Source organism: Colobus angolensis, unplaced genomic scaffold (genome assembly GCF_000951035.1).
Source record: "Colobus angolensis palliatus isolate OR3802 unplaced genomic scaffold, Cang.pa_1.0 Scaffold1, whole genome shotgun sequence".
Classification (NCBI taxonomy): domain Eukaryota; kingdom Metazoa; phylum Chordata; class Mammalia; order Primates; family Cercopithecidae; genus Colobus; species Colobus angolensis.
Genome location: NW_012110918.1, coordinates 4,616,920 through 4,639,115, shown reverse-complemented (window position 1 = coordinate 4,639,115; position 22,196 = coordinate 4,616,920). Strand labels below are relative to the sequence as shown.

The 22,196-nt window shown below is 37.2% G+C and overlaps 1 protein-coding gene across 2 annotated transcripts in view; it reads left to right on the top strand.

The window, feature by feature from the left end:
- The first annotated feature begins 2,836 nt into the window (after window positions 1–2,836).
- ABCA9 (ATP-binding cassette, sub-family A (ABC1), member 9) overlaps window positions 2,837–22,196 on the top strand; it is a 78,849-nt gene continuing 59,489 nt past the window's right edge. Inside the window, exons 1-7 of one of the 2 annotated variants that reach the window (XM_011933433.1) lie at window positions 2,953–3,036; window positions 12,111–12,325; window positions 12,723–12,831; window positions 14,385–14,592; window positions 18,485–18,649; window positions 19,222–19,325; window positions 20,289–20,515. In XM_011933433.1, coding sequence (XP_011788823.1) covers window positions 12,736–12,831; window positions 14,385–14,592; window positions 18,485–18,649; window positions 19,222–19,325; window positions 20,289–20,515 — 800 coding nt within the window. In that variant the 5' untranslated portion in view covers window positions 2,953–3,036; window positions 12,111–12,325; window positions 12,723–12,735. Of the gene's footprint in view, window positions 3,037–12,110; window positions 12,326–12,722; window positions 12,832–14,384; window positions 14,593–18,484; window positions 18,650–19,221; window positions 19,326–20,288; window positions 20,516–22,196 lie in introns of both variants that reach the window. The other variant, XM_011933359.1, reaches the window with a different exon arrangement.

The window sequence follows — 22,196 nt, the reverse complement described above, 5'->3', positions numbered from 1 at the left end:
GTGTAATAAGAGTTTGTCAAAATATATCTGAGAAATGCAAATTGCAAATAAAAGTGGAGGGCAGGAATATATCACACAAAGGGTATTTCAAGGCAAAAATAAAAGCACAAAACAAGACCAAACAGAATTTATTACATTTTTAAGAAACAAAGAGGGCCAGGTGCGATGGCTCACGCTTGTAATCCCAGCACCTTGGAGGCCGAGGTGGGTGGATCACGAGGTCAGGAGATCCAGACCATCCTAGCTAACATGGTGAAATCCCTTCTCCACTAAAAATACAAAAAATTAGCCAGGCGTGGTGGCGGGCACCTGTAGTCCCAGCTAGTCGGGAGGCTGAGGCAAGAGAATGGCGTCAACCTGGGAGGTGGAGATCACGCCACCAAAAAAGAGAGAGAGAAAGAGAGACAGAGAGAGAGAGAAAACAAAGAGAAATGTTTGGAGGATATCTGATAAAACTCACATGCAGTCAGTGCAGCCGGATCTGAGAAAGAATTGAAAGCAAGAAGATAAAAGCCCCTGGGAAACAAGCAGACATTCTCAGTCTTTATCAGGCAGCTGGACCCCTTCATCCTTCTCTCTTTACAGACCAAGTTTTCTGTTTTTGCACAGTGTTGAGAAGGGCAACACACAGGTCATGGGATGACAAGTCCTCCTTACAAATAGCCAGCAAGGATTCCAAGAAGAATGTTTTAGTGTGGTGCAAAACACATCACATGAAATTTGTAAGGTTTCTGGCACTGGAGAATACTGCTGCAAAATAAATGAAACAAAAGGCCAGGAAAATTGTAAAATATGTGCACATAAAGTAAGAATAATGGAATAAACAGAGACATATGCAAATGAGACAGCATAGAATTTGTAATTTGAGCTCATAGACTCTACAGATGGTCTGAGTTTTAACTTGGTTTCCGCTACTCACCATCTGTGTGAATTTGGTCAAGTTACATAACTCCCTGGGCCTCACCTTTCTGGTTCGTAAAATGGGGTGATTAGAATAATGCCTACCTCTTGGGATTATTATGTGGATTAAATGTTTTCATATTTAAGTATGTCTTAGACACAATAAATGCTCTATGTAGTTGCTAAAAAAAAAAGTATACATTACGGTATAAAATCAGTGCCATTTCATTTTTGAACTTCCATGGGATTATTTTTGAATTGGTAAACTGATTCTAAAGCTTCTTTAGAAGAGTAAATAGGTCGGGCGCAGTGACTCACGCCTGTAATCCCAGCACTATGTGGGGCCAAAGCAGGCGGATCATTTGAGGTCAGGAGTTCCAGACCAGCTTGACCAAAATGGTGAAAACCCGTCTCTACTAAAAATACACAAAAATTAGCTGGCTGTGGTGGCGGACACCTGTAGTCCCAGTTACTGTGGAGGCTGAGGCAGGAGAATCGTTTGAACCGGGGAGGCGGAGGTTCCGTTGAGCCAAGATTGAGCCACTGCACTCCAGCCTAGGCGACAGAGGGAGACTCCGTTTCCAAAAAAAAAAGTAAATAAATATTATTTAATCTAGAAAATATTAAAAAGAAGATCAATGAAAGAGAGCTTGCTCTGTTATAGCGCCACAGAGATTACAGTGTGGTACATTGAAAGAAATATATTGAAAACAGAATTCAGAACCGAAAGTCGAAGTCCACTAGGGCCAGAACTCATAAGCTCTAACCTAGGTACAAAGTTCTTCTAGGAAACAAGTTACTGAAAAAAAAAAAATTCCTAAATTATATTCTCTGTGCACAAAATGTTGGCGATGTTATTAAATGTGATAATTTTGTATTTTCTGCAGAAAATACAACCATCCAACCTTTTCTGTAAACATACGGAAACAATCAGAAGTCTTTTTTTTTTTTTTTAAAGTTTGACAGTCTCATGGATTCAGGAGTTCAGCCTACTTCCACAGACTGCTTGCTGAGCAAATTCTGGATCCCATATAATTAGGAAAAGGATAAATATAATTGCATCAATATTGAGAGAATGGAAAATGGGTGAGGAAGATTTCATTTGGTTATCATGGTCCATGGGACACAGATAAGAGGCTGATTTAAGAATTGCATGCATTTATTGTTTCCCTTTCAGCTGTGTGTTCGGGAAGAAATTACAGTACAGAAGAATTTAACAGACTTACCGGCTGTAAGCAGAAAGATAGTGGTCCTTTACCCCATCCTCTTCAGCCAAAGATAAACTCCATGAATTTTAAGAATTTTGGAACAGTCTTTTCTTCTACTTACACAAGATGCTCAAAAATAGGCAGAGTGGCATCTATTACCAGTTAAAAATGTTTCTCTAACAATACTGGAAAGCAGGACATACTAAAATTCAGTAGTTACTGGTGGAGAAAGTAGTTTGTTTCATGGGAACTGTTGCAGAAGTGACAAACCTGGAGGCTTTGGGAGCACAGATAATTGTTATGTGAGATTTCTTTAAAGATTCTCCTTGCTTCAGTACCATAAAAGATGCTATAATTAATATGCACACAATGAAACTGAGGTGCAGATGAAAACTCAGTTTCCTTGGTTACCCTGAAAAAAATTACATTGCTTTATTGCTTTATACATATAAACATATGTATGTATGTATGTATTTTCCACTTTGCTCTGCTCTACTCTTCTCTGGATTGGGTTCTCACTTATCTTTGTTTAAATCATTGTGTTGGGGTCAATTCTCCCATTAGGGCCTTGTATGAAAAGACCGATTGAGAAAGGCTAGATTCTTCTTGGTTTGATAGTTCCTGATGTTTTGATATGTCCAGCCAACCATCTGCAACGACAAACTCCCTGCTGAGGAACTAGCAGGAAACAAAGAAATGGAAAACAGCAAAGAAATCACCACGTGAGCAGAAGATATTTTGGCAGCCTGGCTGAACTGAGACCAAATTCTCCTTGGAAATCAGTATAAAACAGAAACTGTTCACAATGAACATGAAATTAAAAGCATGATGTAGTAGTGACCCAAAAGGAATGTGAATTCTTCTCCAGAACATGCAGAGACCCGTGGATGAACTGTGTTTCTAGATTTTTCCTCCAGTTTTCCTGAGAGTAAGTTAACCTCTAAAATTGTGGCTATTTTGCATATAGAAATATAATGTAAGACTATAAATAGGAATGCCAGACATTTAGGTAGAAACCATTAAATGTAGTAAGTTATTAACGAGTCATTTTGACTTTTCAAATCATCTGTTTTATTTTGTGTGACTAAATAACCAATTGAAGAACTAAGAATTTGTATTTTTACCCCATAACTAAAGCATGTTTGGACAAATAGCGTACATTATCTAATAGGCTATTGAATAAATAAAAATAAATATAACGTTATGATGTTTCTTTATAAGTATGAACTATTTCCAAAGTTATTGGAATTACTTACTCTTCTTTGTTTTTAATTTTACTGCCACAGGAATTGTAAGCATTGCAGGATGCACAATTTTCTGAATTTTGAATTGTTTTTAAATGGCTTGAGAATATTTTCATCAAGAAAACTTACAGAAAGATTTTCACTGATCTTATTTATTATAGTTTTTTAAAATTTTGATCTAATTTGTTGCCTAGTGCAACAAATTAGAAAAATTTGTTCTGTGAATAACAAGAATTTTATCTGACTGGGAAATGATTGGCTTTTTATAACCAATTTATTATTTCCAAATTATACAATTTCCTATTGAGAACAATTTAAGCTAATTAGATGTTTTATATTATTACAGTGGGTGGTATATTTTTTCTCTGATATTTACACCAAGATGTTCAGTGGGGGAAAAAAATCAGTCTTAACGCTCAGAGACAAATAACCACATTCATGACAATGGGATTATGTAATTGTTTTTTATTCGCAAATATTTTCTGGCACACACATTAATTCACAGAAAGAAAGAAGAGTAGTCACGTGGGTACCATATTTAACCCTTTCAGATACTGAGATTTTTCACAGCATTGATTTCTTAATTGGAAATGTAGCAGTTTGGTTTCAGTCAGAATTTCCAGGCTATTACAGCCTGCTCTGATGGCATGATTATCAGGAACTCATCTGCATCACTGGTGAATCTCTTTGGTCACTTTTGGACAGTTTTTAACCATAAGTCCATGCCCTCCTTTGTTATGCTGATGAGGAGCGTCACAAAAGGAATGTCCAACAATGTCTTCCCGTCTTGTTCTCAGGCCTCAGGCTCTCGGACTCCTTTCCCCAAACCTGTCCCCATATTAACTTTCTATTGCTGCTGTGAAAAAAAAAAAAAAAAAGACCACAACCTTAATGGTTTAGAACAAAACAGAGTTATCATCTTACAGCTCTGGAAGTTAGAAGTGTGAGGTGGGTCTCGCTGGGCTAACATCAAGGGGTTGGCCAGGCTGTGTCACTTTCTGGAGGCTGTAGGGGAGAATCTGTTTTCTTACCCTGTGTAACTTTTAGAGGTTTCTTGCATTCTTTGGTCCATGGTCTTCCTCCTCCATCTTCAAAACCAGTAGCAGCAGATCAAACCCTTCTTCCACTGCCTCACTCTGATCTCCTTGTGTGCCTCCTGTTTTACTTTTTAGGACCCTGGTGATTACGCTGGGTCTACCCAGATAATCCAGGATGATCTCCCTATTTCAAAGTAAGCTGATTGCAACCTCAATTCCATCTACTGCCTCAATTCCCCTTTGTCATATATTGTAACATATTCACAAATTCCAGGATTAAAATGCAACTATTATTCTGCCTATCACATTCCTCTTCAACTATGCCTTGTGATATGGTTTGGCTCTGTCCCCACTCCAATATCATCTTGAATTATAGCCCCCATAATCCCTATCTGTCATGGGAGGGACCCAGGGGGAGGTAATTGAATCATGAGGGCAGGTCTTTCCCAGGCTGTTCTCATGGTAGTATTCAAGTCTCACAAGATCTGATGGTTTTATAAAGGGGAGTTCCCCTACCCAAGCTCTCTTGCCTGGTGCCATATAAGATGTGACTTTGCTCCTTATTTGCCTGCAGCCCTGATTGTGTGGCCTCCCCAGTCATGTAGAACTGTGAGTTAATTAAACCTTTTCCTTTATGAATTACCCAGTCTCAGGTATGTCTTTTTTTTTTTCTTTCTTTTTCTTTTAGACAGAGTCTCACACTGTCACCTAGGCTGGAGTGCAGTGGCGCGATCTCAGCTCACTGCAACCTCTGCCTCCTGGGTTCAAGCGGTTCTCCTGCCTCAGCCTCCCAAGTAGCTGGGATTACAGGCATCCGCCACCACACCCAGCTAATTTTTTGTATTTTTAGTAGAGATGGGGTTTCACCATGTTGGCCAGGCTGGTCTCGAATTCCTGACCTTGTGATTCACCTGCCTCGACCTCCCAAAGTACTGGGATTACAGGCGTGAGCCACCGTGCCCGGCCTCAGGCATGTCTTTATTAGCAGTGTGAGAACAGACTAATACACCTTGCCCTTCAGACTTCAATGGCAGCACAATATTCCCTGCAATAGACCATGGATAGGCTTCATCTCTGGTACTACCTCCTTGTGGCTGACTTGAATAAATCATCTTCCCACTTGAGCTGTCTCTTGAATACTAGAAGGGGTCAGCATATTCATGGCTTTGCTCTTGCCATGAATATGGCAGGATGAACCATGAACCTGGGATCCAGGAGCACCCTCATCCATAAAACCATTGAACGGGCAATGCAATCTTATGATTGCCATTCCTGTTCAATATGGCGCCAAAAGAAGATAAAAGGAATGTCCAACACAATGGTATTGACGTGAAAACACAGGACTTACTAGTCAACTGGCCTTGTGCTTCACTGTACCAAGGCTTGAACTACTACCTTTGAATCATTTCCTGGGTGAGTTTCCCATCCTAGGATGTTGGGTTTCTTAGCTAAGATTAGGTCTTACATTTTCTTTATCAGTTATCTTGGTCATTAAAGCTCTACAACTTTCAGACCATTTTTGTTATTCTGCCTTATATACGGCACCATTATGTAAAATGGTGTCACATTTGCATTTAACCTACATATATTGTCCCGTGTACTTTAAATCATCTCTAGCTTACTTACAATACCTAATGCAATGTAAATTCCATGTAAATAATTGTTATACTTTATTGTTTCAGGAATAATGTCAAGAAAAAAAAAAGCGTCTACATGTTCAGTACAAACCCAGACATCCTTTTTTCTGAGTATTATCTACCGGCAGTTGGTCGAATCCACAAGTGCAGAACCCACAAATAGAAATGGGTGACTATAGTTTTTGAGCTGTGCTAACATGAAAGAGTATAAATAATTACATTATACCCGCACTACCAGACTGAAATTGTCATATCTGAAATAAGTTACCTTCATGATGTTGTAGTAGGTCAGTTAATGACTTTTGGACAGACATGTCCTGAATTCTTTGTTTGTTCTCTGAAAACAATTCTATAAAGACTTACTAAAGCCTTGGTCCATGTTTTAGAAAGTGAAAGTCTGGCTGACTGGTGGATCTGTGTGCAAGCCTGAAGGTCACTCTCTCTCTCTCTCTCTCTTTCTCTCTTGCAAGCCTAGGCCCTTATGTGGATTACCCTCAAGGCCAAGGCTGAGCCCATAAGCAGGCAGGCATGGGTGACTGTCTCTCATTGAAAATAGCAGAGCAACATTGGTGCCTACAAATAATTATCCCTATATTGATTTAAATAATACAATAGTAGAATGAGGTATCTATTTAAGTACTTTCAAGGACAATTTTATGTGCTTTTGTTTATCTCTATTCAGCTGATTCATTATCTCTCACTCCACCTCCCGCCTATCCACATATGTGTAGACAGGTTATAGCCATCATAGATGTGAAGATTAGTTTGGGTGCTCTTTTCTACCAACAGTAAAAGTGGGCTATCTACTTTGCAAGAATAAAGTTTGTCTATAATGACACGAAAACTGTTCCTTGACTCAATAGTCATTTCTACAATAATCACATTTTTATCCCCATACTGTCCCCCCAAAATGCATTTTCACACCACTGAACACTAGTTAAAACTATGAGTTCCAAGTCTCCCTACCTCTTGGAATATTTCATAGGAAAATCTCCACTGACCAAGTGGCATAGGTCTGGATTTTATTTCTGTGCCTCTTCGTCACCACATATTCAACTATTCCAAAATAATTACTACCACCATCACTCTACTCGAGTTCCTTCTGCTCATTATCTCTTACACAGTATATCCTATCTAATTAGGCTTCACCTTATGAAGTAGGCTTTGTAAATATCCCAGGGGATGAAGGACGAGGAGTTAAAAGATACAGAACAAAGATTCAGAACTTTATTCCATTTTCTGCTTCTAGCATCTGAAAGAGATTGTAGAGTGTTGATACAATTTCTTCCTTAACAGTCTGATAGAATTTCCCAGTGAACCCATTCACTGGGGAACCACCAGTGATGCTTTCTGTTTTGAAGATTATTGATTATTAAATTAGTTTCTTTTACAGATATAGGCTAATTCAGATTGTCTGTTTATTCTTGTGTGAGTTTCAACAGATTGTCTCTTTGAAGGAACAGATTCGTTTCACCTAGGCTATAAAATTTATGAGCATAGGGTTGTTCATAATATTCCTTGATTGTCCCTTAATGTCCATGAGATCTGTAGTGATGCCCCCTCTTTCATTTCTAATATTAGCAACTTGTGTTCTCTCCCTCTTTTTTCCTAGTTAGCGTTGGTAGAGGCCTATTGATTTTATTGATCTCAGAGAACCAGCTTTTGGTTTTACTGATTTTTCTCTATTGATTTCCTGTTTCCAATTTCATTGATTTCTATCATAATTTTTACTATTTCTTTTATTTTGCTTTCTTTGGATTTAATTTGCTTTTCTTTTTCTAATTTCCTAAGGTGCAAGCTTAGATTGTTTACTTTAGATCTTTCTTCTTTACTAATGTATGCATTGGATGCTGTAAATTTATCTCTAAATAAAGCTTTCACTATATGCCACAAATTTTGATAAGCATTTTCATTGTTTTTTAGTTCAAAATAAGTTTTAATTTGTCATTAGATTTTTTCTTTGACTTTTATGTTATTTAGAATTGTGCTGTTTAACCTCCATGTATTTGGGGATTTTCCAGCTATCTTTCTATTACTGCTTTCTGGTGTCATTCTACCATGGCCTGAGAGCATGCATTGTATGATTTCTATTCTTTTAAATTTTCTAAGATGTGTTTTATGGCCCAAATTTGGTTTATATTGGTGAACATTCCATGTGAGCATGAGAAGGATGTATTTTCTGCTATTGCTGGGTGAAATAATGTGTAGAAATGTTCATTTTATCCAGTTGGTTGATTATATTGTTGAGTTCAACTCTGATTTTATTTGTTTTCTACCTGCTGGATCTGCCTATTTCTGCCAAGACAGGTGCTGAAGTCTCCAACTATAAAAGTGGATTCATCTATTTCTCTTTGCAGTTCTCTCAGTATTTTGACACTGTTGTTAGCATACGCATGTTAAAGATTGCTATGACTTCTTGGAAAATTGACCCCTTTATCTTTATGTAACTTCTCTCTTTATCCCTGATAATTTTCCTTCTTTTGAATGAAAAGTCTGTTCTGTTTCAGAAGTCTGCTCCATATGAAATTAATATAGTTATTCCAGCTTTCTTCTGATTAGTGTTAGCATGGTCCATCTATATTTATGCATCTATTTTTAATCTATATGTGTTTTTATATTTAAAGTTGGTTTCGTGTAGACAACATGTAATTACATCTTTTTTGTCATCTACTCTGACAATCTCTGTCTTTCAATTGGTGCATTTAGACCATTGATGATCAAAGTGATTATTGACATATTGGATTAGTATCTACCAAATTTGTTACCATTTTCTATTTATTGCTCTTGTTCTCTTCTTCAATTCTATTTTTGGGCTGCAATTTTTCTGCCTTGTGTGGTTTTAATTGAGCATTTAATATAATTTCATTTTTCCTTCTTTCTTAGAATGTCATTTATTTTTGCTTTTAGATTTTACTTTCTTTCATGGTTGCCTTAGAGTTTGCAATATATATTTACAATTAATCCAAGTCAACTTTCAAATATCACTATACCACTTCACCGTTAGTGTATCTTATAGTAATAAAATAACCCCAATTCCTCCCTCCTGTCTCTCATACCATTACTGTCGTTCATTTCACTTATAAATAAGTATACATGAACATTATATATTAATGTAATACATATATTATATATGTGGCATTTATATACATGTATGCATGTAAGTATACACAATTGAATACATTGCTATTATATCCTATTATGTTTCAGATCAATTAAAAATAAGAAAAAGTTTTTATTGTACCTTCACTTATTATTTCTTTCTCTGATGCTTTTTCTTTCTTTATGTAGAGCCGATTTTTGTTTTGTTTTGTTTTGTTTTGAGACAGTTGCCCAGGCTGGAGTGCAGTTTCGCCGTCACAGCTCACTGCAGCCTCAACCTCTGAGGCCCAAGTGATCCTTTCTACCTCAGTCTCCTGAGTAGCTAGGGCCTCAGGCATAAGCCATCATGCCTCACTAATTTAAATAATTTTGTTTTTGTAGGGACAGGATCTCCCTACTTTGCCTAGGCTGGTCTTGAACTTCTGGGCTCAAGCCATTCTCTCACCTCAGCCTCCCAAAGTGCTGTAATTGCAGGCATAAGCCGCTGTGCCCAGCCTTATATATAAATTTGTGACATATAATTTTATTTCTTTTGAAACAACTTCTTTTCATATTTTTTCAAGGCATGTTTACTGGCAACAAATTCTCTCATTATTTGTTTGTCTGAGAAAGTACTTCTCTTTAGCTTTTTGAGGATAATATCACAGAGTACATTCTGCTAAGGGTAGAGTGCTAAGTTGGTGGGGATTTTTTCTCTCAACACATTAAATACCTTATTCTCTTCTTGTTTCCATGATTTCTGAAGAAAAGTGAGATAAAATTCTTATCTTTGCTCCCCTATAGAAATGATGTTTTCTTCCTCTGGCTTCTTTAATATTTTTATTCTTTATCTTTGATTTTCTTTAGTTTGAAAATGATATTCCTTGGTGAAGTTGTTTGAGCAAATATTCCGCTTGGTGTTCTCTGACCTTACTGAATCTATGGTTGGGTGTCTAGCCATAATCTGGGGAAATTCTCAGTCATTACTGTTTAAAATATTTCTTCTGTTCCTTCCTTTCTTTTGGATATTCCCATTAGGCATATGTTACACATTTTTAATTGTCCCACAGTTCTTAAATATTCTGCTCTGTTTTGTTTTTCAGTCTTTTTGTTTGTTTGTTTTCTTTTCAGTTTTGGATTCTTTTCTCAGCTGTGTGTAGTCTACTAATAAACTCATCAAAGATCAAAAGCATTCTTCATTTCTGATAGTATTTTTTTAATATTGGGCATTTATTTTTGGTTCTGTCTTAGAAGTTTTATCTCCCTTCTTACCTTGCCCATCTGTTCTTGCATGTTGCAACATTATAAGAAGTATGTATTTTGTCTCTGCCCTCTAGTTTTGGCAAAAAGCTTCTAGAACCCTTGTAATTTCTGGAGTCATGGGGGTGATGGGAATAGCATTCGTTATAGTATTTGGTCCCTGTTCCTGACACAGAGCTTCTAAGACCAGGAATCTCTGAAGTGAAATGAGTATCTTCGTGTTCATGAGATATCTGATGGCAGAAATAACCTAGATTGCTTCAGGATAGGACTGGTTGCCAGGGAATCACCCAGGTAATTAGAAAGTTTCAGCCCCATCCCCAGATGTCCAGGGAGAGGAGAGGAGATGGAGTTCGAGTTAATCTCCAATGGCCAATGATTTTATTAATCATACTCATGTAATGAAGTCTCCATAAAAACCCTAACTGAAGGCGTTTGGGGAACTTCTGGGTTGGTGAACATCTCCAGGTGCTGGGAAGGTGGTGCACCCAGAGAGTTACTGGAAGCTCAGCGTCCCGTCCTACATACCCTGTCCTATGCATATTTTCTATTTGGCTGTTCCTGAGCTTTATCCTTTGTAATATACTGGTAATAGCAAGTAGACTGTTTTTCTGAGTTCTGTGAACCACTCTAGCAAATTATCAAACCCAAGGAGTGGATGTGGGAACCCCTAATATGTAGCCAGTTAGTCAGAAGTACAAAAGACCCAGGCTTGTAACTGGCATCTGAAGTGGGGGGCCGTCTTTTGGGACTGAGTCCTTAATCTGTGGGATCTGCTGTAACTCCAAGTGGATAGTGTCAGAATTGAAATCAATTGAATTTTAGGACACCCAGTTGGTGTCCACAGAGAACTGGAGAATTTCTTGGTGGGAAAAACCCATGCTTTTGTTATCAGAAGGGTTTTATGCAGAAAAACAGGTGTGGGCTTCCCCCCGCTCCCCGCCCCATTTTACATGTCGTCTACTTTATCCGTTGAAGCCCTTAGTATTTTGATCATAGTTGTTTCAAACTCCTAGTCTAATAATTGCACCATTTCTGCCATATCTGAATTTGATTCTGATACTTGCCCTCCGTATATATATATATATATATTTTGCCTTCTAGTATGTGTTATAGTTTTTTCTGTTTGTTTTTGAGATGGGGTCTCTCTCTGTCACCCAGGCTGTAGTACAGTAGCATGATCATGGTTCACTGCAGCCTCAGTCTTGTTGGGCTCAAGCAATCCTCTGCCTCGGCCTCCCAAGTAGCTTGTAGCTGTGACTACAGGCACCATGCCCAGCTAATTTTTTGATTTTTTAAAAAATAGAAATGGGGTCTCACTTTGCTGCCCAGGCTGGTCTCTAACTCCTGGCTTCAAGAAATCCTTCTGCCTCGGCCTCCCAAAGTGCTGGGATTACAGGCATGAGCCACTGTGTACAGGCTGTAATTTTCTCTTTGTCACTGGATATGATGTCCTGGGTAAAAGTTAATCTCTTAAGTTTGTGGCACACAAAATAATTGATTCAAACAAAGCTCCTATCTTGTTTTGGTTACTTATTTTCTTTAATTTCCAATTCCCACTTTTCACCCAACCTCCATTCTTCCTTCCCACTTCCAAAGATAACCTTTTTATTGTATTAGGGATGATGATTATTTAGTTCCTGAATATTTTTGGAAAATGTGTATCACATGTAATGTGAATTGATACCAATGATATTGTGACCTAATACTCAACCTTTGCTCTTTCTTTCTTCCTTTGAACTGGAGCTATATTTTTAAGATCTCTTCAAGTGGATGGGTGTATGCCAATCCAGTGCTCCTGAATCCTACATAGTAATCTTAGGGCTGTATCCATAAAAATTTATTTTATAACACCATGCCACAATAATCTACATTATAAAGAACATTGTTGCACTGGTCCCCTCATGAACCCATGTGAGAATCTCCTTGAGCTACATATCTAGGAGCAGAACTGATTGATGGTAGGATACTGCTAAGTAGTAATGAATTAGTAATGAATCATCCACGTGACTGGGTAAGTTTGTACCCCCAACAACAGAGCAGAAAGTTCCTTTCTCCCCATTAGACAATTTAACAACACCCACAGTTGAGGAGATAGCAGCGATTGACACTAGTCACTCTTTGATTTTTCTCAATCCAATGATGGAGAAATGATATCTGATAGTTGTTTTAATTCTTATTTCTTTCAATATTGGGTTTAAACATTGCCTCATATGTTTTTATTTTAGCCTTTTGACTTTCTTCTTTTCCAGGAATGCAACTAGAAACAGCTGTTACAATGTTTCTTTTATGTTTGATTGCACAATGTTTTCTACTTTAGAACTTCACATTTACTTCATTTTTTTCATCTTTTTAAAGGAAACAGGTCAAAATGAGCAAGAGATGCATGAGTGTGGGTCAGCAAACATGGGCTCTTCTATGCAAGAACTGTCTTAAAAAATGGAGGATGAAAAGACAGACTTTGTTGGTATGGTTCAGAGTCTATGTGTTCTCATATTTAGAGGATGAAAAAGTATTTTATCAGACAACATAAACACTTTATTTTCATTATTTAATATTGCACATATGTGTAGTCTAATTAACAAGCTAGATTTTTTTTTTTCAAATTCTAGGCTTTGCTATTTGTTCAAGTAAAATTTATTTTTTCAAATTACAATATGTATTATTGTTTTTTGTCTTACTAGAGGCATTTTTTTAAAAATTCATATTCAGAAACTCCTTGAAAAATAAAGCCATATCTCTATACTGCAGAGATAACAATTCTTAACCTCTGAGCTCATTTGAATCTCATGAACGCATTGGTATAGAGAAGTTCAGGGCCAGAGTAAAAAAGAGGCAGGGAATCCAAAATTTAAGAAACAATCAAAAGGCAAATTGTAGCACTTCTATACAATGTCGCTATAGACACAGACAATGTCAGTTTGAAAGAAATAATGGTCATGTAAATAAATGGGAAAATGGTACTGTGAAATTTTACTTCTATTAAAATAGTACTTATTTTCTTCTGATCATAAGAATGACTAGATGTGCTTTGTGCAAAAAATTTAGTAAATGCAGAAAAATATAATAAAATCACTCATAGAATACTCATAGTTCAAACGTTATATTAACATCTGATCTTATGAACTAGTGTGTGTGTGTGTATGTGTTCATGCATGTGTCAATACATGTGTGTTCATGTATGTGTCAATACGTGTGTGTTCATGTATTGAATGCTTGAATTGGCAGGGAATAAAGTATACAGCAATTCCTGCATAGGGAAAAGATTATATGAATGTAAAAGTTGAGATCCCACCCTATATAGGTGTTTTACCTTTAAACTTTTACCTCTTTTTTATATAAACATTATATTTATTTTTCTATTAAGATAGAAATTGGTATAGATATAGACCAACACACATAGCTGAAAAAGGATCATATGATGAAGATGACATATAGCTCTTTTAAAAATGACATATGTGTAGAATTATAGCTAAATAATTAACTAGTTTCTTATCACTGGGTTTCAATTGCATTCTGCTGTATTTCCAATTCCCGAATGTGGTCACAATGACAAAGACTTTTACATTTTTTGGGGGGACAACGTTTTGGGACTATCTTCTTCCACATACCAGCAACAGAAGGTAAAAATATGATCGTGCTCCTGTTGACGGAAGCTGGTTACCTATTCCATGTCTCCTACTATTTATTTATCACTGTCACTAAAGTTTTAATATGACTAAACTGTTGGGCCATTCATAAAGTAATCCAGCCTTTATCACTTGCACTAAAGTGTGGTAAACTTAGATTCCCAATTATAATTGGAATTGAAGTTACAATTCTGTCTTGGTACACAATGTGCATATTTTAAAATATGCAGATTAATGGGCAAAAGAAAATCAGGATATTTAAAAACTAGGAGAAAGAACAAATGGAATGCAAGCCGAATAACAGAATTAAGTGTTTCAAATTGTTTGTGGATGATTTATCTGTGGTATAACATCTACCAGTTTGCTTCCTTTTTCTCTTATTGCTATATAGGAATGGCTCTTTTCATTTCTTCTGGTACTGTTTCTGTACCTATTTTTCTCCAATTTACATCAAGTTCATGACTCTCCTCAAATGCCTTCAATGGATCTGGGACGTGTAGATAATTTTAATGATACTAATTATGTTATTGCATTTGCACCTGAATCCAAAACTACCCAAGAGATAATGAAAAAAGTGGCTTCAGCCCCATTCCTAAAAGGTATGTTCCCTGGTTGTTCATAGTAATTGCCTTATTTGCAAAAGGCACAAATTCATTTTGAGATTTCCTTCATAAATTATATTGAATGTTCAAGTTTCTAGAGTTTATTAACAACATTAATGTGTATTCCTTCCAAGTCTCAAGATTTTTTGTGGTTTGTTCACTAGTGTCCCATTTAGGAAATTCCATATTAAAAGGGTTATCCTCATAATTGTACATATCGAAATGAGATAGTCCAGGGTTATTTAAATGTATGTTTGTGAAAAGATTCTGGAAACATTGGACTGTAGTGACAGCATGATCTTTCAAATACATAAATATTGAGAGAGAAACTAGACACCATTTCAGAAACCCATGGGCAATATTTACAATGAAAAGAGGTGACATGTTTCCTTGTACCACAAAGTATATATGTGGGTGGGATGAAGCTCTAAAAGCCACAAAATTGGCATAATTTCTCTCTCTGGATGTAGGAAGAGAACAAAGAGAAACAATAAGGTATCTGATGGTCCTAAAGAAACTTCTTTAAGAGTTCATAATTATCCACCAGAAAGCAGAGAGGGCCAATTTGAGAATAGCAACTGAAACCATATTCAGAAATTATATTACTAGTATAGTTTTGGAATGCAATTGAAACTGTTAAATGTGTAAAGTGTGATAGACCAAATAAGTAAGTATGGAATAGTCTCATTCTCTCACCCATGTGTCCTTAAAACTTGGGAGTCGCAGTATGGAAGAGAAGATCTAGGGCAGGACATTTACAAGGTGAAGAACTTTGTCATTCCAGATAGCTTAGAGAGCCATCAAGACCTGATCGGTTATGCCAAAAGAACTCAGCAGCTAATGTGGCACAAGTCCATGCTTTCATCAAGTTATTAAATGAAAAATATAAGTAACTGTTTTACCATTAGAGGATGATACAGGTTGAGCACCCCTAATTCTAAAACCCAAAATCTGAAATGCTCCACAATCTGAAACCTTGTGAGCGCTGACATGATGCATAAGTTGAATATTCCACACCTGACCTCTTGATAAGGTTTGGTTCTGTGTCCCCACCCAAATCTCATCTTAATTGTAATCCCCACATGTAGAGGAAGGTACCTGTAATCCCCATGTTTTGAGGGAGGGAGGTGATTGGATCATGGGAGCAGTTTCCCCCATGCGGTTCTCATGATAGTGGGTTCTCACAAGATCTAATGATTTTATAAGGGGTTTTTCCCCCTTTGCTTCCTGTCTCTCCTGCCACCTTGTGAAGGTGCCTGCTTCCCCATCTGCCATGATTGTAAGTGTCCTGAGGTCTCCCCATGTTGTGGGAATCAGGAGACCAGAGAGACCAGATGGGTGGAACAGGAGTATTTTATTTAGGTGACCACTGGCCCAGCAGATTAATATCCAGAGGCTGAGCTACAAACAAAGACAGGGCTTGACTTTTATTCTTGCAACTGAAGGCGGGTGGCTAGCCAGTGGTGTGAAACTTGTGGAATGGGGAAACTGAGCTTACAGAAGCAGAACAAAGGCAGTTAATCAAACCGTGACAGGTTTTGCAACTTAGGCATGTCTTGTGACCTTTACCATCCTGCACAAATGGGAAAATAGGAACTTACAAAATCCTTGCAAACTTGCAGAAATAGTTACAAAAGTAGTTATAAGAGCATAGCGTGGGGAGAGAATTTCACGGGGAGACTGATAAGAACTTGCTTTTCTTGTCCCTGCTCTTGGAATCCATTTCTTCGGGGCCCCTGCCTGGCATTGCAGATAATGTAATCATAGCTCCAGCTGGACTTTGGAGTGGGTCAGCCTGGTCAGAGAAGGACTTGTTTTCCCTTTACTTGTTTTTCTTATATTTCCTGCTTCACCCAGCCATGCAGAACTGTGAACCAATTAAACCTCTTTCCTTTATAAATTACCCAGTCTTGGGTATGTCTTTATCACAGTGTGCGGACAGACCAGTACACCTCGTGTGATGGGTCACAGTGAAAATGCAGTCAAAACTTTGTTTTATGCACAAAATCATTTAAAATATTGTATAGGCTGGGTGTGGTGGCTCACTTCTGTAATCCCAGCACTTTGGGAGGCCGAGGTGGGCGGATCATCTGAGGTCAGCAGTTCCAGCCTGGCCAACATGGTGAAACCCCATCTCTACTAAAAATACAAAAATTAGCTGGGCATGGTGGCATGTGCCTGTAATCTCAGCTACTTGGGAGGCTGAGGCAGGAGATTCACTTGAACTCAGGAGGTAAAGGTTGCAGTGAGCCGAGATCGTGCCACTGAACTCCAGCCTCAGTGACAGAGTGAAAGTCCATCTCAAAAAAAAAAAAAAAAATATATATATATATATAGAGAGAGAGAGTATAAAATTACCTTCAGGCAATGTGTATAAAGTGTATGTGAAACATAAATGAATTTCACATTTAGACTTGGGTCCCATCCTCAAGATTTCTTATTGTGTATATGAAAATAATATAAAATCCAAAAAAAATTGAAACCCAAAATACTTCTTATTTCAAGCATGTGATAAGAGATACTCAGCCTATTGTAATGAGTTCTTATTATGGAAAATATCAAATAAGGAGAAAATACAAGCACATATCCCACATGAACTAACTATTGCACAACCAAATAGATAATGGAAAATGTTATTTTATAAATATTTTATATTAGTAAATGAAAAAAAATGATAGAAATAAAACATCACCATTTTGAAACTCCCATTGAATTAATGGACCTAGGCGCTGAGGGTCAACAGCTGCTAATGTCTCAAAAAGAAAAACAATTAGCAATTATAAGCCTCTCATAAAACAACACATCAACACCTATCAACTGGCAAAAAAGGATTAGACCTGAGTCTGATTAAGCCTCTGGATCTAGCTGCTGGATTGTAGAAAATGCGGAGGACAAAAGAACTTGTTGAATTACACCAGGAGGATGTGCTTATATCGGTTAAATGGCCTGGATTAGATCAGTAACAGCCAGCCATTTGCACTATATATTTTAGAATAAACAAAGTCTCTTAAGGAAACACTATCTAAATGCAACAGTTTTATGCTGTCTTTGGAAATTTAGCTATATTGACACCCCTTCCAAATGAAAATGTGTACTATAATTGCAGCATATATTCCAACTTTAGATAGGTTTATTTGTATGTGAATTTAAATCAATGTATTGGTATTTCCAATGTCAATATTTATACCAGTACCAATACCCATGATTATTTCCAATACCGTTGGAATTTCCAATACCAATAATTATTTCAAATTCATTGTGCCTTAAATTATTGTTTGATATGGTTTGGCTGTGTCTCCACCCAAAATTGTATCTTGAATTGTAATCCCCAGAATCCCCACAATCCCCACGAGTCAAGGGAGGGACTCAGTGGGAAGTGATTGGATCATGGGGGTGGTTTCTCCCATGCTATTCTCATGATAGTGAGTGAGTTCTCATGAAATCTGATGATTTTATAAGCATCTGGCATCTCCCCTGCTCGCACTCATTCTCTCTCCTGCCTCCCTGGGAAGAGGTACATTCTGCCATGATTGTAAGTTTCTTGAGGCTTCCCCAGTCATAGGGAACTGTGAGTCAATTAAACTTCTTTTCTTTATAAATCACCCAGTCTCGGTATTTTCTTATAACAATGTAAGAACAGAATGATACATTGTTTAAATGATTTATTTGGAAGGGTAAATTATATTTGAAATACAAATGTTTGCCATACATTTCTGATTTTATCTAGAACCTCAGAAATTCCCACCCCTTTCCCCTCCATGTCTTATTTAGGCCCAGCACTGCCTTTAGGAAGGAAATAGCTTTAACATAAAATAACCTCAACATAATTGAATATGGCCAGGTAGACATCTTCTTGCTTAACTATTTCTTTTTTTTCTTCACATGGCAGGAAGAACAATCATGGGGTGGCCTGATGAAAAAAGCATGGATGAATTAGATTTGAACTATTCAATAGATGCAGTGAGAGTCATCTTTACTGATACCTTCTCCTACCATTTGAAGTTTTCTTGGGGACATAGAATCCCCATGATGAAAGAGCACAGAGACCATTCAGGTAACTTTTGTAGAAGAAAAAAAATTTTTTTGCTATTGTATCAGTAGCCACAAAGGGGCCATACCTGATAGCAGAGGTGAAACTACCCAAACGTATACAACCACAACATATACCTTTAGTTTCTGAACATAAAGGAGATTCATATTTATTAAATAAAGCTTATGTGCTTAAGTACATTGTTTTATTAAGAAATTATATTTACTATTATTTGTAAGTTGCTCCTAAAAAAACACCTGAACAAAATGATGTTGCTCATTGACTCCCAAACATTTTCTTAAAGTTTAGTGTTTTCTTGACATAAGCAACAGAAGATCCGAGCTCAAGGAAAGCAATCTTGACTAATGGAAAGAATTATAAAATATAATGAAAAATCATTGAGAATTGGTCTTAAAAATATTCGTAAAGTAATTCTGCTATATTCCGTTTGGGTGTGCTCTGCAAATCTCAGCTGAGAAGACTTACCATCCACTATATTATCATGGACTTTGCATTTTGAAACATTTGAAATTTTGTTCTTTTCTGTAGCCAAGATTGTATCATTCCATAATAATGGATGTGTTCTTCTTCTAAAGCTCACTGTCAAGCAACGAATGAAAAAATGAGGTGTGAAGGTTCAGAGTTCTGGGAGAAAGGCTTTGTAGCTTTTCAAGCTGCCATTAATGCTGCTATCATAGAAGTGAGTATAAAGTTAAAGGAATCTAACTGCATTACATTTGAATTTTGCTGGATGGTGATTTAATGGATTATCTTATTCTATCATTTATTTACTTCATTAATGAGGCACAATATACAGAACGACTTCCATATTAAAACTATTGTGCTAAGTACTGGAGATCAGAAAATAAGTAAAACACAGGCACTTTTCTCCAGGGATACTGGTACTGGGGGAGATTGAAACATGGATATATAGTCATAATAAGAGTTTAGATTCTATCATAGAATTTTTATTTTTAACTTTTTTTTTTTTCTTAGAGACAAAGTTTTACTCTGTTGCCCAGGCTGGAGTGCAGTGGCTATTCACAGACATATAGCTCACTGCCGCCTCAAACTTCTGGGCTCAAGTGATCCTCCTACCTCAACCTCCCAAGTAGCTGGGATGACAGGCACATGCCACCATGCCTGGTTCTATCATGGAATTTAAAATGGTGTACGAGGCAAACTATAAAGCAGGATATACTCTGATAAGAAACATCAGGGCAAATTTACTAATTGAAGTGTCACTGCCGCCTCAAACTTCTGGGCTCAAGTGATCCTCCTCCCTCAACCTCCCAAGTAGCTGGGATGACAGGCACATGCCACCATGCCTGGTTCTATCATGGAATTTAAAATGGTGTACGAGGCAAACTATAAAGCAGGATATACTCTGATAAGAAACATCAGGGCAAATTTACTAATTGAAGTGACATTCCAGCTAATCTTAAAATAGAGTAGTGTTTTGTCCAGTGAGGATGATGTTGTTCTAAGGAGTCACGACAAAACCTAAAGTGTTTCAGGAACCACAGGGGGCCAGATCATGAAGGGCATATGTACATAAAACATATAAATGTAGAATGTACATGATTCCTTATAATTTAGAGAAAAAGCCCAAGGTTGGAATTAGATTGATGATAACAATTTGTTCATTGATATCTTTCTTTAGATCGCAACAAATCATTCAGTGATGGAACAGCTGATGTCAGTTACTGGTATACATATGAAGATATTACCTTTTGTTGCCCAAGGAGGAGTTGCAACTGATTTTTTCATTTTCTTCTGCATTATTTCTTTTTCTACATTTATATACTATATATCAGTCAATGTTACCCAAGAAAGACAATACATTACGTCATTGATGACAATGATGGGACTCCGAGAGTCAGCATTCTGGTAAATCATATGACTCCAATCCATTATGCAGCACAAACAGAACAACTTAGCTGGTTGACTCCTTAGACCAGGGGTCTCCAAGCTTCAGGCCACAGACTGCTACTGGTCTGTGGCCAGTTAGGTACCAGGCCACATAGGAGGAGGTGAGTGGCAGGCAAGTGAGCAAAGCTTCATCTATATTTACAGCCACTCCCTATTACTCGCATTACCACCTGAACTCCATCTCCTGTCAGAATAGCAGTGTTATTAGAAGCTCAAACCCTATTGTGAACTGTGCATGCGGGAGATCTAGGGCTCCTTATGAGTATCCAATGCCTGATGATCTGTCACTGTCTCCCATCACCCCCAGATGGGACCATCTAGTTGCAGGAAAACAAGCTCAGGGTTCCCACTGATTCTACATTATAGTGAGTTGTATAATAATTTCATTATATATTACAATGTAATAATAATAGAAATTAAGTGCAGAATAAATGTAATCCACATGCATCATCCCAACACCATCCCCCGACTCCTGTTTGTGGAAAAACTGTCTTCCATGAAACAGGTCCCTGGAGCCAAAAAGGTTGGGGACTGCTGCCTTAGATCTCTAAAGTATCATACATACACTTGCTGCTTTCATAAAGTAGTACGTTATAAATGAGTGGAGCAGATGACCCTACAGACTTGGTGACTTGAAATTTTCCACATTTATTTGACTTAAAGAAAGCCTCATCCTGTAGAAGTTTGCCAATACTCAGGATGCTAGATGATTACTTGGTCACTAGTTACCATATATGGGTGAACCCAAATACACAAATGCTTGAGGTTTCCAATGTTCAGTAAAATACATGTTTCAGATACCTTATGTTAGGAATGGTGATTGATTTTTTGACCCAGTGTTGGATGAGTCATCACTTTTATGACACTGAAAAAAAAGAAAACCTTTTATGTTCTTTAAACATTGAGATATTTCAGTTGAGGCCGTAGAGCACTGTGGTAAGCCTGGGAGGTGAGAAGCCACGGGTTGTCTCCATCTCAGCATTCAGTAGCTACCATCTTGGAAAATTACTTAAACTCTTTAAACCTCAGTTTTCTCTTCTGTAAAACATGGATAATTATATGTACCTCTCATTGGTCCTGATGATTAAAAGAAAGAAATATATCTAAAATATTTTACATGGTGCTTAAGAATAAACACTCGATATTAGGTGTCAGTTGATGGAGATATGGGGAGATTTATGGCCAGAGAGGACAGTAGAGGCAAGTTAGGAAACAAAGGTTGAATTGTCAACTAATGGCAAGATCTTTTCAAGAGTTTAGCCAAGTGATGCATTAGAGACAGGTGCGGTAAAAGCCTGAGTTTCTGGAGTCAGAAAGAAATGGCTTGAATCTTGAATTTGCCCTTTGCACACTGTGGTATTACCTCAGTGTTAAATAAGATATGTAGAATGTATATAAGGGTTCTGGGCATATGCTACATAGGCTTTCAAAGAATATTAGACATTACTGAGTAGAAAAAAAATAAAGTTTATGTGATTTTCTACACAAGTGTTCAATACACCAGGTGAAGAAGTGGAGAAGATGAATTACTTCTTCGATTTAGGATGAAAGTTTTTCTCTGATGTCCTTTTCTGTATCAAAACTGAGTAACTCAATACTAAAAAAATTTGGTCAAGATAGATAGATAGATAGATAGATA